The sequence below is a fragment of the Pituophis catenifer genome, unplaced genomic scaffold (genome assembly GCF_029215685.1).
Source record: "Pituophis catenifer annectens isolate HBS135680 unplaced genomic scaffold, rPitCat1.0.hap2 SCAF_2, whole genome shotgun sequence".
Taxonomy (NCBI): Eukaryota; Metazoa; Chordata; class Lepidosauria; order Squamata; family Colubridae; genus Pituophis; species Pituophis catenifer.
The window spans coordinates 148,457,370-148,471,148 of record NW_027256882.1 but is presented as its reverse complement, the minus strand read 5'-3'; the positions used below and the strand labels follow the sequence as shown (position 1 = coordinate 148,471,148).

At 42.7% G+C, this 13,779-nt stretch overlaps 1 protein-coding gene across 1 annotated transcript; it reads right to left on the bottom strand.

Moving 5' to 3' along the window:
* Positions 1-2,689: 2,689 nt before the first annotated feature.
* On the bottom strand, positions 2,690-12,321 carry PYM1 (PYM homolog 1, exon junction complex associated factor). The gene is given in 4 exon segments (XM_070934770.1): positions 2,690-4,458; positions 9,362-9,455; positions 12,202-12,270; positions 12,273-12,321. Coding segments are annotated over 4 exon segments (732 nt in total). The 3' UTR covers positions 2,690-3,938.
* Positions 12,322-13,779: the final 1,458 nt, after the last annotated feature.

The following is a 13,779-nucleotide window of genomic DNA, read 5'->3' as shown; positions in this document are numbered from 1 at the left end:
GTATTAACTGATTTTTGAAATTCAGGTGACAACTCTTAACATTAACTTGAAAAAAACCCAATATTATTTATCATTTGATTTAATCTCTGCCTTCCTTTTATGTGCTCTTACTTATTGACGGGTGGGAAAATCAAACTCTGAAGCAAATAGCAAATGAAAGCAGATGATGAAATAGCCAAATGTTTGCCCTCAAGTGATTGCAGAAAGGACTTCCCCCACTTCACATATTTAAAAGTTTTGTCCATCACGTAAAAGCAAAATACTTCAGGTTGCAAGACTTGACTTTATTTTTTCATCCAGAATCCGTAAACCTGTCAATTTGTGCTTTTGAGTTACAGCATTTTCACCCATCCACCCACTTGCCACAAAGGACTCTAAGTCAAAAGGAGAGTGAGCTCCTTGAAAGAAAGATTAAAAACCACAAAGGTAACATTCAAAAAAGTCACCCTATGTTTAAAATTACTCGACAAGGAGTACAATCAAAATAAAGGAAATAGAGTTCATCAGACATCAAGGAAAATAGATCATAGAGTTGGAAGAATAATAACTCCCAGAAGTTTTGTCTAAGGATTATAGCTTTCATTAACATGCATTTCACCCAACCTATCAGCCACCTTCTGCTCCTAGTACAAATTAGAGAAAGGTACAAACCTTGTTGGGAGGGAAACAATGGGAGAGGAACAACAGCAGCAGCTGTGTTTTTGATGTCTCCCTAAGCTTCTCCAGGTGATCCTTTAATCTTTCTGTGTAAAACAAAAGGACAGCTGGGTAAACAACAGATAAAGGGTATTTGGGAACCATGTGGTATTCTCCAATTCGCTTTCACAACAAGAAGTGGTGACTTCTTGCGACTATTGGCTACAATTGGAAAGGCTGATGATAGTTGGAACCAATGCTTGCTAGAAGGGGTCCTGTTCCCCAGATCCTCCCTAGTAGAGGCAACGCTATCCTGAGTCCTCATCTGTCCAATGAGTGACTCTCTGGAAAGCAAAGCTAGTTTTTCAAGTGATGCGGTTATTCTTTTTACTCTCAGCCATGAGCTCAGTGATCTGCATCTAAGGACTAGAGGAATATGTAAAAACCAGTCTGGGATGAGATCTAGGTTAGTTATGTATGAATGCCTTGGCCAGGCATGTTGGCCTAAAAAGGGACCTGCAAATTTGTCATTCGATATATGGTGTAGTGTGTGTATGTGTTATCCTGAACGTTGCATTTCTGATAGTCCATCTAATGCAGGGGTATCTAAGCTTGGCAACTTTCAGACCCGTGGACTTCAAACTCCCAGAATTCCCCAGCCAGCTATGCTGAATGACTGGCTGGGGAACTCTAGATGTTGAAGTCCACAGGTCTGAAAGTTGCCAAGGTTGGACGTCCCTGATCTAAAGGCATATTAGCATGTGTGCTTCGAGTGGTGGCTTCAAGAACAAAACAAGTAGCTGAGCATATAAGATTGCCCTGTTAATAAGACCTTTTAGCACCACCTGCTGGACAAAGGTAACGAAACCCCTAATCCAGCATTGGCCAATGTTACTGTCCTTTAGTTTTCACACAGCTGTAGGAGCAGCTGCTGCTGTTTTTTTTTTCCACTGTTCCTGAACAGGAGGTGCAATCTGATACCAACCTTACCTTCCACTAACAAAAGGCATTCAGCGTGCACTCTATTTCTTGACACTGACTTTGAACTGCAGCGATTTCATGGCTGAAACTTTAGCCTAATTTTTTTTAAAACTCCCTTGCTTTTTCCCCATCTTCTGCCTTTGGCAATTTCAGCGTAACACAGTAGTACCTTGAAAGCTTCAATTTTTGCTCAGAGACTGGATCAGAGACTGCACTTTGCTCATGCCAGTGTTAAGGGACAGAAAGAAATATCTCTCTCTATTTAAACTAGAAGTGTGAAATTAAATTTTGTTTTCTTAAACCAAATAGACATCTCAACTTGGACACATGAAAGAGCCTCTGACCTCGATGAAAATATTTTAGCATATTAACATATCTAGATATAATATGATTACACTGCAGATTCTTTCCCATAACCAGAAAGATAACATATACTGTAGGGCCATCTGCAGCCTGAACCCTTTGTCTCTCTCTGTGTATGAAACCACAGAATTTTTAAAAAAATTCTTCCAACTAAATTACTCAATTTTAGCTTTCCGCCAGGTGAGGTGGAGAATATATAAAAATGGCAGTTTAAGCCACAGTGGTGTTTGTGAGGAAAACTAGAAAGAGGGAGTATTGTGTGTCACATTGAGTTGCTGAGTGAAAGGCATGACATCAATCAATACATAAATAAATAAAGTAACAGTTTCAGCATCAAAGAACATCCCACAAAAAACTAACAAACAGAATTTTTTTGTCCTGGCCATGTCTATAACACAGCTACCCATATTTTACATAACTGCTCTTTTCTTTGTAGACTTTATTGCTATTACTCCAAAAGTTAAGTGTAGCTTCTGGTCACCCCAGGATTGGTCATTTCCTCCCTTAAAATTTGGTCCTATGTTTTAAGTGAACCCAATCCCAAAATTGGTCTTAGGCTGTGGAAATTCATGACCACTGTTCTAATATAGAAATGAGAGAGAAAGAGAGAGGGAGAAAGGAGAGGAAAGGGAGAGAGAATTTAGTTATCTTGGCTAAGAAGCCCTTGGATTTTTATTCAAATTGAAGATACACGTTTATTCTGCCTTTCTGTTCACTTTTCCCCAAGTTTAAATTTCCTGTTATCTGAAAGGGACAAGAACTGTGCCCACTACACCGAGGATGATCACACCATATCCACACATTTATTATTGATTCTATTTCTAATAATCCCTTACATGAAACACAGGGACCAGATTCACACAAAACATCCAGCTCTTAGTTAACCAAGCACAATTGTTATGTCCAGGGAGACTTTATCTGGGATGCAAAAACTCTGGACAATGATTAGAGGGCAATGATTAGATCCAATCTGTTCTGCCACCTGGCAGTCAAGCAGATTTGCTGTCCAGATATAACTAAGGAAATAAATTGTGTTACTTAAATTTGATTGTCTGGATCACACAACCTAAGACAAGGTCTAGGCTTGTGCAACAAACTGCATTACAAATCATTCCATTTTAACCTCAAGGGGCATGTTATGCAACCCCAGCCTGGAAGCTGCCTTAGCTAAACCAGAGCCCTGTGAGATCAGCATTGTTAAGGCCGACTGACAGTGGCCACCCAAGGCTTCAAGCAGGACTTTTTTTCCAATCTGAAGGTAATTGGGATCAGACTTCAGAATGTCTGCGTATAAAACATAGGTTCTATCACTGAGCTACTGTCCCTTTTGCCTTTTTTCACATCTATCACAAACTGCTTTTGACACTGGGCTGCATTCACCAGCCGAAGAAAGGGAAGCCTATAAAATTGCTAATATCATACAGAAGATTTTTTTAAAAAATGTGCATTGGGGGGAAAAACACAGATGTCCTAGAGTCAGAAGTCACTACTGCAATTTTTATTATTGCATCCCTTTTTCAAAATGAGGAGGAAGAGAAGATGGAAGGCCATGTGATTGTTACAGAGAACATGAAAATGCTGAATATAATACAGTGGCAGGAGGAAAAGACAGACTGTTCCTCCTGCTCAGGTGCCTCTGAAAGTCAGCCCCTCGGTGAGAAATGACATTTCAGCCACCCTCCTGGAACAGGAATGGAGGTGGGAAGGGGAGGAAGAAACTAGAAAGAACTAGGTGGCAAAGTTGTTGTCCTTAAAGAAGTCCTAGATAGCTAACACATCAACAGCTGGGAGAAATACTTTTAAAAATTCAGACAGCACCAACATAAAATAAAATAATGATACAAAGAAGGCTGAAGACATCACCATCTTCTGGTCTTTTTGTTGCACAGTTCTGAGAATGTTTCCCCAGGGGACGGTTTGTTCCTACGCACACTAGGTCCGGTTGATATTTCAACCCTTTACAAATCCAGTTCCAGGTCCTCAAGTTCCTCTTCCAAAGCTTTCCGTCGAGCCAGCTTCTCTAACTGCTCTTTGGTCGGCTGCTTGATCTCCCCAGAGTCAATCCGCGCCTGCAGATCTTCCACCTGCCGTAGTTTCTTTTTCAGGTTTTTAATTTTCTTGTTCTTCTCTAAGGTGGCAGTGGTAGAAGCCGATGAGACATCCCTGCTGCCAGCAGGGGCTCTTGGGCTGGCATCAGACACAGCCAGCTTACCATCCCCACAGCTGCTCGGTGTCGCCGACAAGGTTGTTTTCTCTAGAGACTGAATCAGGTCATCGGCATCTCGATCCCCCTTTTCATGCTGCTGTTTTCTCTTCTCCTTCCGTTTGAGATTCCTCTTAGCGGTCTTGGAGAGCCCTGTCTCTCCACCCTCGGGTCCCTTTGACGTTTGACGGGCCACAGGCGTGTGAACTTCTGGATTCAAGCCTGGAGGTAACTCTGGCTTGCTTTTAAAGAACTTCACATATTTATTCTCATACCTGCATGAAATAAAAGAGAGCGTGGTGTAAAGACAGACCATGTTTCCTTTGGAAGCTCAAGGCGGTATACACGGAAGGTTATCTTCATTTTACCCACACACAGAGCTTCTGTAAAATAGGTTGGACTGAGAGGAGTGACTCTGATAGAAGAGTCCTAGCACTGATAATGTCACCTAGTTTGGTAATGAAATGTCTGCAAGGAAACCACCAAGCTTAGAGAGCACTAAGGAACTCCCCCCCCACACACAGGAGTGACTGTTTGAAAACTTTCTTAGAAGTGTTGCAATTACAAAAAAGTGCTATCTGGGAATCAAACAGGTCATTATTACAACATTTGGAGCATACCAAGCTGCAGAAATCTAATTTAAGAGCATACGGGTCATGTAGAAAGTGTTACTTTGTATAGCAACCTACAAAATGGAAAGAGTGTATGTTAAATATAAAGAAGGTGGCTTGGGTCAGGTGGTCTCAGCAAATTTTCACAGTCGCCGTTCAGAGTAGACTAATGCAAGCAACCTTTATGCTGCTTTAAGCCTACTAGATGAACACTGAAACTTGGGACAATCACTTCTGGTCTAAAAAAGATAATGGTTACGCAACATTCTCATTCAAAGTGTTCATGAGTGCTGAAATGCATGCAGTGCTGAAATGCATGCAGGGGAATGTGCAAAACACCCGTATTGAGCTCCTTAAATAAAACATTTTTCCTGGGATTGTGCTGCAATTGCAAAGGACCACCATCCAAACCTGGGGAAAATGGCAGCTGCTTTAAGGAGTTGTAGACAGGTGCTGCATCAGTATCTTAGACCCTCTGACTTCTTTTTCTGCCTTTATTTATTTAGGGAATTTATATTGCTGCCTATTCGCACATGGCAACTCAAGGCAGCTCCCAGAATATAAAACTTTAAATTTGGCTACAGCATAGTTCCACAAAATGCCGCAATGCCCTGTGTTTCTTGCTTCCTGCTGCATTACATTCCAGGTAAATGAAAATACTTTAGCCAAGTATTGAATCTTTCTTGCTGCTGACTGATCAACGGACATTCTTTATGCCATTCTGAAGAAACTTGGTACCCTCCAAGCTATAAAAATCATTATTATTATTACTGTTAACAGTCCTGGGAGAAACGTTGTGAACTATTTAGAATTATTCATAATCCTATAGTACTGTAATTATACAATGCAATGTGAGCTTTGTTCTCTGTTCACATTGAAGTCATAGTCCTGTATAGTTCTGAAGCAAGGGTGGAGAACTATGGTCCCTTTATGACCTGTGAACTTCAACTCCCAGAATTCCTGAGCTAGCCGAGGTGGCTCAGGAATTCTGGGAGTTGAAGTCCACAGGTCATAAAGGGGCCATAATTCCCCACCCCTTTTCTAAAGGATTCAGAAACTGGATCTCACCACGGTAGTCATGAAACTAAATTTTCACAATCAGCCAATAACTTTTAACACAGCACATGTTAGAAAAAATACTGAAAAAAACCTATCCATCGTTCCATTGTCACAAGTAAAGAAAATTCCCCCCGCCGCAGGGAGACGGAACCGACTAGATGGTTCCGTCCCAGGCACCTGATGGATCCCGAAAGGTTCCAGATGGAGCTTGAGCCGTTTCCTGAGACTCTGGCACACGACTCGACCGAAGACCTGGTGGCCGCTTGGGAGAGTGCGGCTGCAGGGGCTTTGGACCGCGTTGTGCCTTTGCGGCCTCTGACCCGATGCCGATCTCAATTGGCTCCTTGGTTCTCCGAGGAGCTGAGAGAGATGAAGCGTCGGAAAAGACACCTAGAGAGTGTTTGGAGGACTAGTCAATCCTAATCTGACCGGACACAGGTGAGGTCTTATATCAAGACCTACCTAGTGGCGATAAAAGCGGCAAAATCTAACTATTTTTCCGCTCTTATCGCATCTGCAGAGAACCGCCCAGCCGCTCTGTTTAGGGTGACCCACTCCCTCCTTCGGGTGGAAGTGCGGGAAGATCCCTTGCAGGGTCGAGCTGAGGATTTTGTGCAATTCCTGCATGATAAAGTCGCTCAGTTTTGGGAAGGCTTGGACTCCGACTGGGTGAGTCCAGGGAGGGAGACGGGGGTGAGTCTTGAGAATATTATCTGGGAAGAGTTTGACCCTGTGGCTCCCGAGGACGTGGACAGGATTCTGGGTGGGCTTAGTGCTGCCACATATTTATTGGACCCGTGTCCCTCCTGGTTGGTACTGGCCTCCCGGAAGGTTACACGAGGCTGGCTCCAGGGGATTATAAATGCTTCTTTGAGTGAGGGTGCCTTGAAAGAGACGGTGGTGAGGCCCCTCCTCAAGAAGCCCTCCCTGGACCCGGCTGTATTAGCAAATTACCGTCTGGTCTCCAACCTTCGCTTTGTGGCGAAGGTTGTCAAGAGTGTGGTGGCACGACAGCTACCCCGGTACCTGGAGGAAACTGTCTATCTGGACCCGTACCAGTCGGGCTTCAGGCGGGGGTACAGCACAGAAACGGCATTGGTCGCGTTGGTTGATGATCTCTGGAGGGCTCGGGACAGGGGTTGCTCCTCTGTCCTGGTCCTATTAGATCTCTCAGCGGCTTTTGATACCATCAACCATGGTATCATGCTGCAGCAGTTGAGGGGGTTAGGAATTGGAGGCATCATGTTACAGTGGTTCTCCTCCTACTTCTCCGACCGCTCGCAGTTTGTGTTGGCAGGGGGGCAGAGGTCGACCTCGAGGCGCCTCACTTGGGGGGTGCCGCAAGGGTCGGTTCTCTCGCCCCTTCTGTTCAACATTTATGTGAAGCCGGTGGGTGAGATCATCTGTGGTTTTGGGGTGAGAGTCCATCAGTACGCTGATGACACCCAGCTGTACATCTCCACCCCAAACCACCCCAATGATGCCCTTGATGTGATGTCCCGCTGCCTGGAGGCCGTGCGGGTCTGGATGGGGAGAAATAGGCTCAAGCTCAACCCTTCCAAGACTGAGTGGCTGTGGCTTCCTGCGTCCCGGTATAGTCAGCTGGTGCCATCGCTGACTATTGGGGGTGAATGTTTGCCCCCCACAGAGAGGGCTCGCAATTTGAGTGTCCTCCTGGACTCACGGCTGTCTTTAGAAGAGCATATGACGGCCGTAGCCAGGGGGGCTTTTTATCAGGTTCGCCTGATCCGCCAGTTGCGTCCCTTTCTGGACCGGGAAGCCTTGCGCACGGTCACTCACGCCCTCACCTCCCGTCTGGACTATTGTAATGCTCTCTACCTGGGGCTCCCCTTGAAGAGCACTCGGAGGCTCCAACTGGTCCAGAATGCGGCCGCGCGGGAGGTTATGGGCGCACCTCGTTACGCCCATGTATCACCTCTCCTGTGCGAGCTGCACTGGCTCCCAGTGGTCTTCCAGGTGCAATTCAAGGTGTTGGTCACCACCTTTAAAGCGCTCCATGGCATAGGACCAGGATATTTACGGGACCGCCTTCTGCCACCAATAGCCTCCCACCGACCAGTCCTCTCCCACAAAGAGGGACTCCTCAGGGTACCGTCGGCCAAGTTATGTCGGCTGGCGATACCCAGGAGGAGAGCCTTCTCTGTCGGATCTCCTGCCCTTTGGAATGAATTGCCCCCGGATATTCGTAACATCTCTGACCTCCGGGTCTTTCGCTGTGCCCTCAAGACCCTACTGTTCCGACAGGCGGGGCTATCTAACTGAATGATTTTAAATTGGGTTTTAATATTGGGTTTTAAAATTTGGCCAAAACTATTTAATGATTTTAATTAATTTTAACTATGATATTGTATATTTATGTTTTTAATCTTGGCTGTACACCACCCCGAGTCCTTCGGGAGAAGGGCGGTATATAAATAAAATGATGATGATGATGATGATGATGAAAGTAATATGTTCAGAAATTTATTGTCCTGGAATAAGGACATTTCACTTCAGCCATCTCAGCTAAAGAAAAACTGTAAGGGGAAAAGGAAACTGAGATAGTCAGAATTATAACTATATACTGTCTTGAACATCTAGAATAGAATAGAATAAAATAGAATAGAATAGAATTTTTTATTGGCCAAGTGTGATTGGACACACAAGGAATTTGTCTTGGTGCATACGTTCTCAGTGTACATAAAAGAAAAGATACGTTCATCAAGAATCATAAGGTACAACACTTAATGATAGTCATAGGGTACAAATAAGCAATCAGGAAACAATCAATATCAATATAAATCATAAGGATACAAGCAACAAAGTTACAGTCATACAGTCATTAGTGGAAAGAGATGGGTGGTGGGAACGATGAAAAGATTAATAGTAGTGCAGATTTAGTAAATAGTTTGACAGTGTTGAGGAAATTATTTGTTTAGCAGAGCTAAATTTTCAAAAAGTCAGTAGGCTAGATCAAAAAAATAATAATCTAAAAGCATTAAATGCTTACTGAGAATTCCGAGCTTTTCCTACCAAAAGCAGATCAAGTTCTTCCTGATCTGAGGCCACATCACTAATGAAAACTGTTTTTTTCAAGAATATTATTCCAAAGACTGAAGATGATGATGGAAGGGGTATGTGCGTGTGTGTCTGTCTGTGTGTGTCCCCTGGCAATGTCCTAGCCCTGTTTTTTGCTTTCTTGCCCTCCTACCCCAAGAACCCAGTGTCTTGTGCTACCTTAAGGACTAATACATTTCTAATCAAATGAGATTTCATGAACTACAGTCGGCTTCAGCAAATGCAGGGAGCATCACATATACACAACTAATACAAGGGGAGGATAAAGATTATATAAAATAACATTTCGTGCATCAGGTAAGGTAGTTTGTGATCCACGGCAATCATGCTTATGTTAGCCTTTAAGCTATTACAAGAGTGTTTATTTTTGCTTGTGTGGCTACTTCTCTGTTCATATCCACAAGAGGAGCAGGGTGAGGATCAGACTTACACTGGCACTTCTTCTTGGGGAACATAGCCTTCTTTCACCCGTCTTTGTTTTCTCCAGGTACCATCTGGACGCTGTGTGGATGCGATGTATTTTCCTGAAATATGGATTGGTTATTTTAGTTTGGGAAGGAAACTGCTATCAATCAGTCAATTAATCAACCAGTCAAGTCATATTTTCCTGGGTGATCAATAGGAGTTTTAAAAGTTTTCAAGTTTTAAAAAAAATTGCAAAAAATTCCTCTGCAAAACAGGAAAAAGATATACACAAATTCCACAAGCAGCCTAATCATAGATTTTCAACTAATCATAAAAATCTGACCCTGGTTAGGTTATTTATTTAGTGTATGGCATGTCATAACATGGAACAGCAATATATATTAACATTTTACCTAAATTAGTAAAACACAATAAAATATGTTTAAAAGATCTGTATTCAAATACCAATGTCTAGGCCATCTGACCACTGAAGCGCAGCATCATTTATATGAAAAAAAATCAGATACTGGACTAGTATATGCCGTCAGCTTGTAGCCAGCCACAATGTGATCTAGTTTGACATGGGATTCCACAGTCACACTGAAGAGAAGATACTATTCCCCATTTATACAGTGAGCCCCAGCAGACACCATGTGAGGTGCCAATCCTATTCAGGATTGTCCACTGCTGACGTAGTAGTTCAAAGCCTGGCACCTTTTTTGTGGGGTCATTTATACAATATTCTTCCTACATCTGGGCATTCAACGACCCATTTGGCTTCCCATTGGGATCCGATGTTAAAAATTGTTGGGCAGATATTGTGCAAGTGCCAGTGGGGACTTCCTGGACTTGAGTCTTCCCACTTATAAATGAGTAAAGTCGGTGTGCACCACTAGGAGTGAGTTGACCCTGGTTAGTGTCTGGAAGGGTGACCACTGACCACCTAAGAAATACCAAGGTTTTGGACTCACTAGACAAAGAAGTAAAAAAAACTTTTAGCAAAAAACAATGGCAAAACATTTTGGTACCTTTGGTAATAAAGTTAGATGGGGGTTTCCATGATGTCATGAGGAATTGAGGAACTAACACAAAGGAGACTTTTTACCTTTTTTTATATTAAAGGTAAAGATATAAAGAAATGAAAGCAAAATGCGTCTGCATTTCCTCACAAGTAAGGAAGGATTTTTTTTTTACATGGCAACACTTAATACTTACAAAATGTTCCTGTCAGTGATCCTGTAAGTTAGCACAGGATTCTCATAAAAAAAGAAGATAAAATGGCAGATGTTCAGCATATGATCATATGCAAAACAATTAATGCATAACACACATAACAAATTAAAACTGCCATAAGGAAAACAGACACATACAAAAATCACTAGTATTTTCAGAGGCAATAAGGCTACCCTGCTTCCTTAAACCAACCACAGCAATTTACTAAAGAGGCTTGGATTAAAATCTGTAGTTCAGACACAAAGCTGACAGGGTGACTTTGGTCAATTTCTCGCTTAATTTAATCCATCTCATAAAACTATTCTTAAGAGAAAAATCATTATAAACAAGATTTTTATATTGAAAAGGCGCTTTTCAAAGAGACTCTTCTATTATATATAGATTTGACTAAAAAGTCCAGGAGGATTACTCTGAAACTTCATTGGTCAAGGGAGGAAAAGTCCAGAAATTTTAATCTCTTCAAAAATTCTGCACAACTGTTAAATTATATTCAAAGACACAGGTTAGGGGGGAAGAAACCAGTAACACCTGCAATTAAAAAATGGATGGAAATTCACTTAAAAAGAGAACAGTGAGCTTAAGATTCACATTAGAGGTTTGGCATGTACAAGCTATGCATACAGAATTGTAGATACTCACCTGTGGGGGGAAAAAAGCAAAATGAATGGAAGGATCTTCTTAGAAATTTTGCTATTATTTTATTAGGAATTTATTAGGCCTATTGACTTTTTAAAAAATCAGTGAAATCTTTTAAACCACAAATGCTTCTTTTATCAGGCAACTTCATTATGGGAAAAGGCGGGGAAGAAATAAAAATAGAGCCATATCTGTACCAGGTCACCTTGTTGGATCCCATCAGAGATATAATTTTGATTTAGATACCTAAATTCCCCAAAACTGACTAATTTGATTTAGATGCCATTTTCATTAGATACCTCTAATTAAATATCCCTCGTTTGATTTAGATACCGTTTTCCCCCTAAACCTCATTTCTTCCGATATAATTGGACTGCAATCCCCATCTTTCCCACCTAAACTGGTTGGGGATGATGGGAATTGGTGGTCCCAATACTTCTACAAGAGCTTCGACGGAAAAGGACACATGTAATGCATATACAATGAAGCCACAGTCCTAGACTAAGAAGCTTTATTTAGAGTTAGACGCCCTCCGAGGTGACAGTCCCAAGGGAATTCCTGGGATACGGCAAAGGCAATCCCCGTAGAGGCTGCTCTCTTGCTGTTACGCACGTGAGAAAGCGAAGAAGGGGGAAACCCGCGCGCCTCGCACCTGCCACGGGGCTGGCTTCCCGCGGGCGCGGAGCGGGCTGCCTTGCTGCAAGGGGCGTGGCGCGAGAAGGCGAGCCCGGGAAGGGGCGGGGCCCAGGGGCGAGGAGAACAGGCAGCCCAGAGAGAAAGGAGGGACGCCCTCGAGGAAGGGGGCGTGGCGTAAGACCGGGACGGACAAGCGAGGATGGAGATGGGGAGGAGCCTCGCTTCGGAAAGAACCGGGGATGGAGCGGCCGGGCGTGAAGGTGGGGAGGCGGATGTCCGAGTTGGGGGGAGTCAGGGGAAGAAAGAGTCCGGCACTCGAAATTACGTCCCTCACACCCCAACCGTAGCTCCCACACTCACCGGTTTCATCAGTAACATAGGGAGTCGCCATCTTGGAAACGCGACCCACTTCCGGTCGCATCCCCCCCTCCCCCGGATATGGCGCGGAGGGGAGGAGAAGACGAGGGCTCCGGCGGCCATTTTGTCCCGGAGCGGAACTGCTTTTGTGCTTCACTTTTGCTTTTTGCGCTCTTGGTGTCAGACGCTTAACCATCCGGGGGTGGGGGGTGGGGGTGGGATCTCGCCAGCACTTCTGCGTGCCAAAACTAAAATTAAAAATGTTTTGAACCTCGAAGCCAACTTCCTTAATTTCCAAGTGTCTTGGTTGATCGGTGCTGTTCATTCATTTATCTAGCAAATATTGCACCCCAAAGGAGGATTCCACCTGTTTATAACAATGCAGCACAGCTCTCCGTCCCGATTTTATTTTAAATACCTGGCCTGATCTTGCCAATCCTTTTCTGTAACCATTTGGAACAGAGGCAGCATTTGCTAAAGTTTTAGGAATCTGATCGACGCCAATTCTTGTAGTTAATGTATGCTTTAGTATATTATGGGACTCTAGAAAACTAAATAAATTACAGTATAACGCTAACCATGGATAAGTAGTTTGCAAATTTATCCGTGCCTTAGAATAATGCTGGAAAATGTTAATTTTAGAAATACAAATGACATATAAAGAGACCCAAGAAGCTGAAGGCTGAAAATCTTGACTTCTATTATAAGTTTTATCCCTCAAAACACACATCCGAATACAGAAAGTTAAGACTAAGCAGGTAAATTTGCTGAATCAGGATAATACGGTAGCATACGTCATTTTAGGTAGCCCAAGTAGCTATACTATGAATATTGATAAAATACTTGTAATTTGGGAGAGGGTGTTTCTGTTTCTAAAATAACTCCTATAATAGATAAGTTGCCACACAATTTTTCAGAAAATACTAGTGAGATCTTCCTCCCCACTCTGGAATGGAATGGAATGGAATAGAAAATAGAAAATAGAAAAAATAGAATTCTTTATTGGCCAAGTGTGACTGGATACAAGGAATTTGTCTCTGGTGCATAAGCTCTCAATGTACATAAAAGCAACAAGTGATAAATCATAATCATAAATACAATCATAAGATACAACACAGTGATAGTCATAGGATACTAAATAAGCAATCAGCATAAATCATAATAGGATACTAAATAGAAACAACATAATCATAAGATACAAACAACAAAGTTATTGTCATAAGCCAAGGAATTGGGCAATAGGAAAGATGAGAAGGATAATAGTAATACAGCCCTACTAGGTGGTTTGTCATCTCAAGGCATAAGAGTGTTGTGGGAATTACTTGTTTAGTAGAGTGATAGCATGGAGAAAGAACTGTCTATGTGTCTCGTGGTTTTGGCGTACAATGCCCTGTAGCATAGTCTTGAGGGAAGAAGTTGAAATAATATACTGTAGGTCCAGGATATGAGGGGTCTGTAGATATTTTCACAGCCCTCTTTCTAGCTTGTTTAGTATAAAAGGTCTTCAATGAAAGGTAGATTGGTTGCAATCATTTTTTCTGCAAACCTAACTCCGTTGAAGTCTGTGTCTGTCTTGTTTGA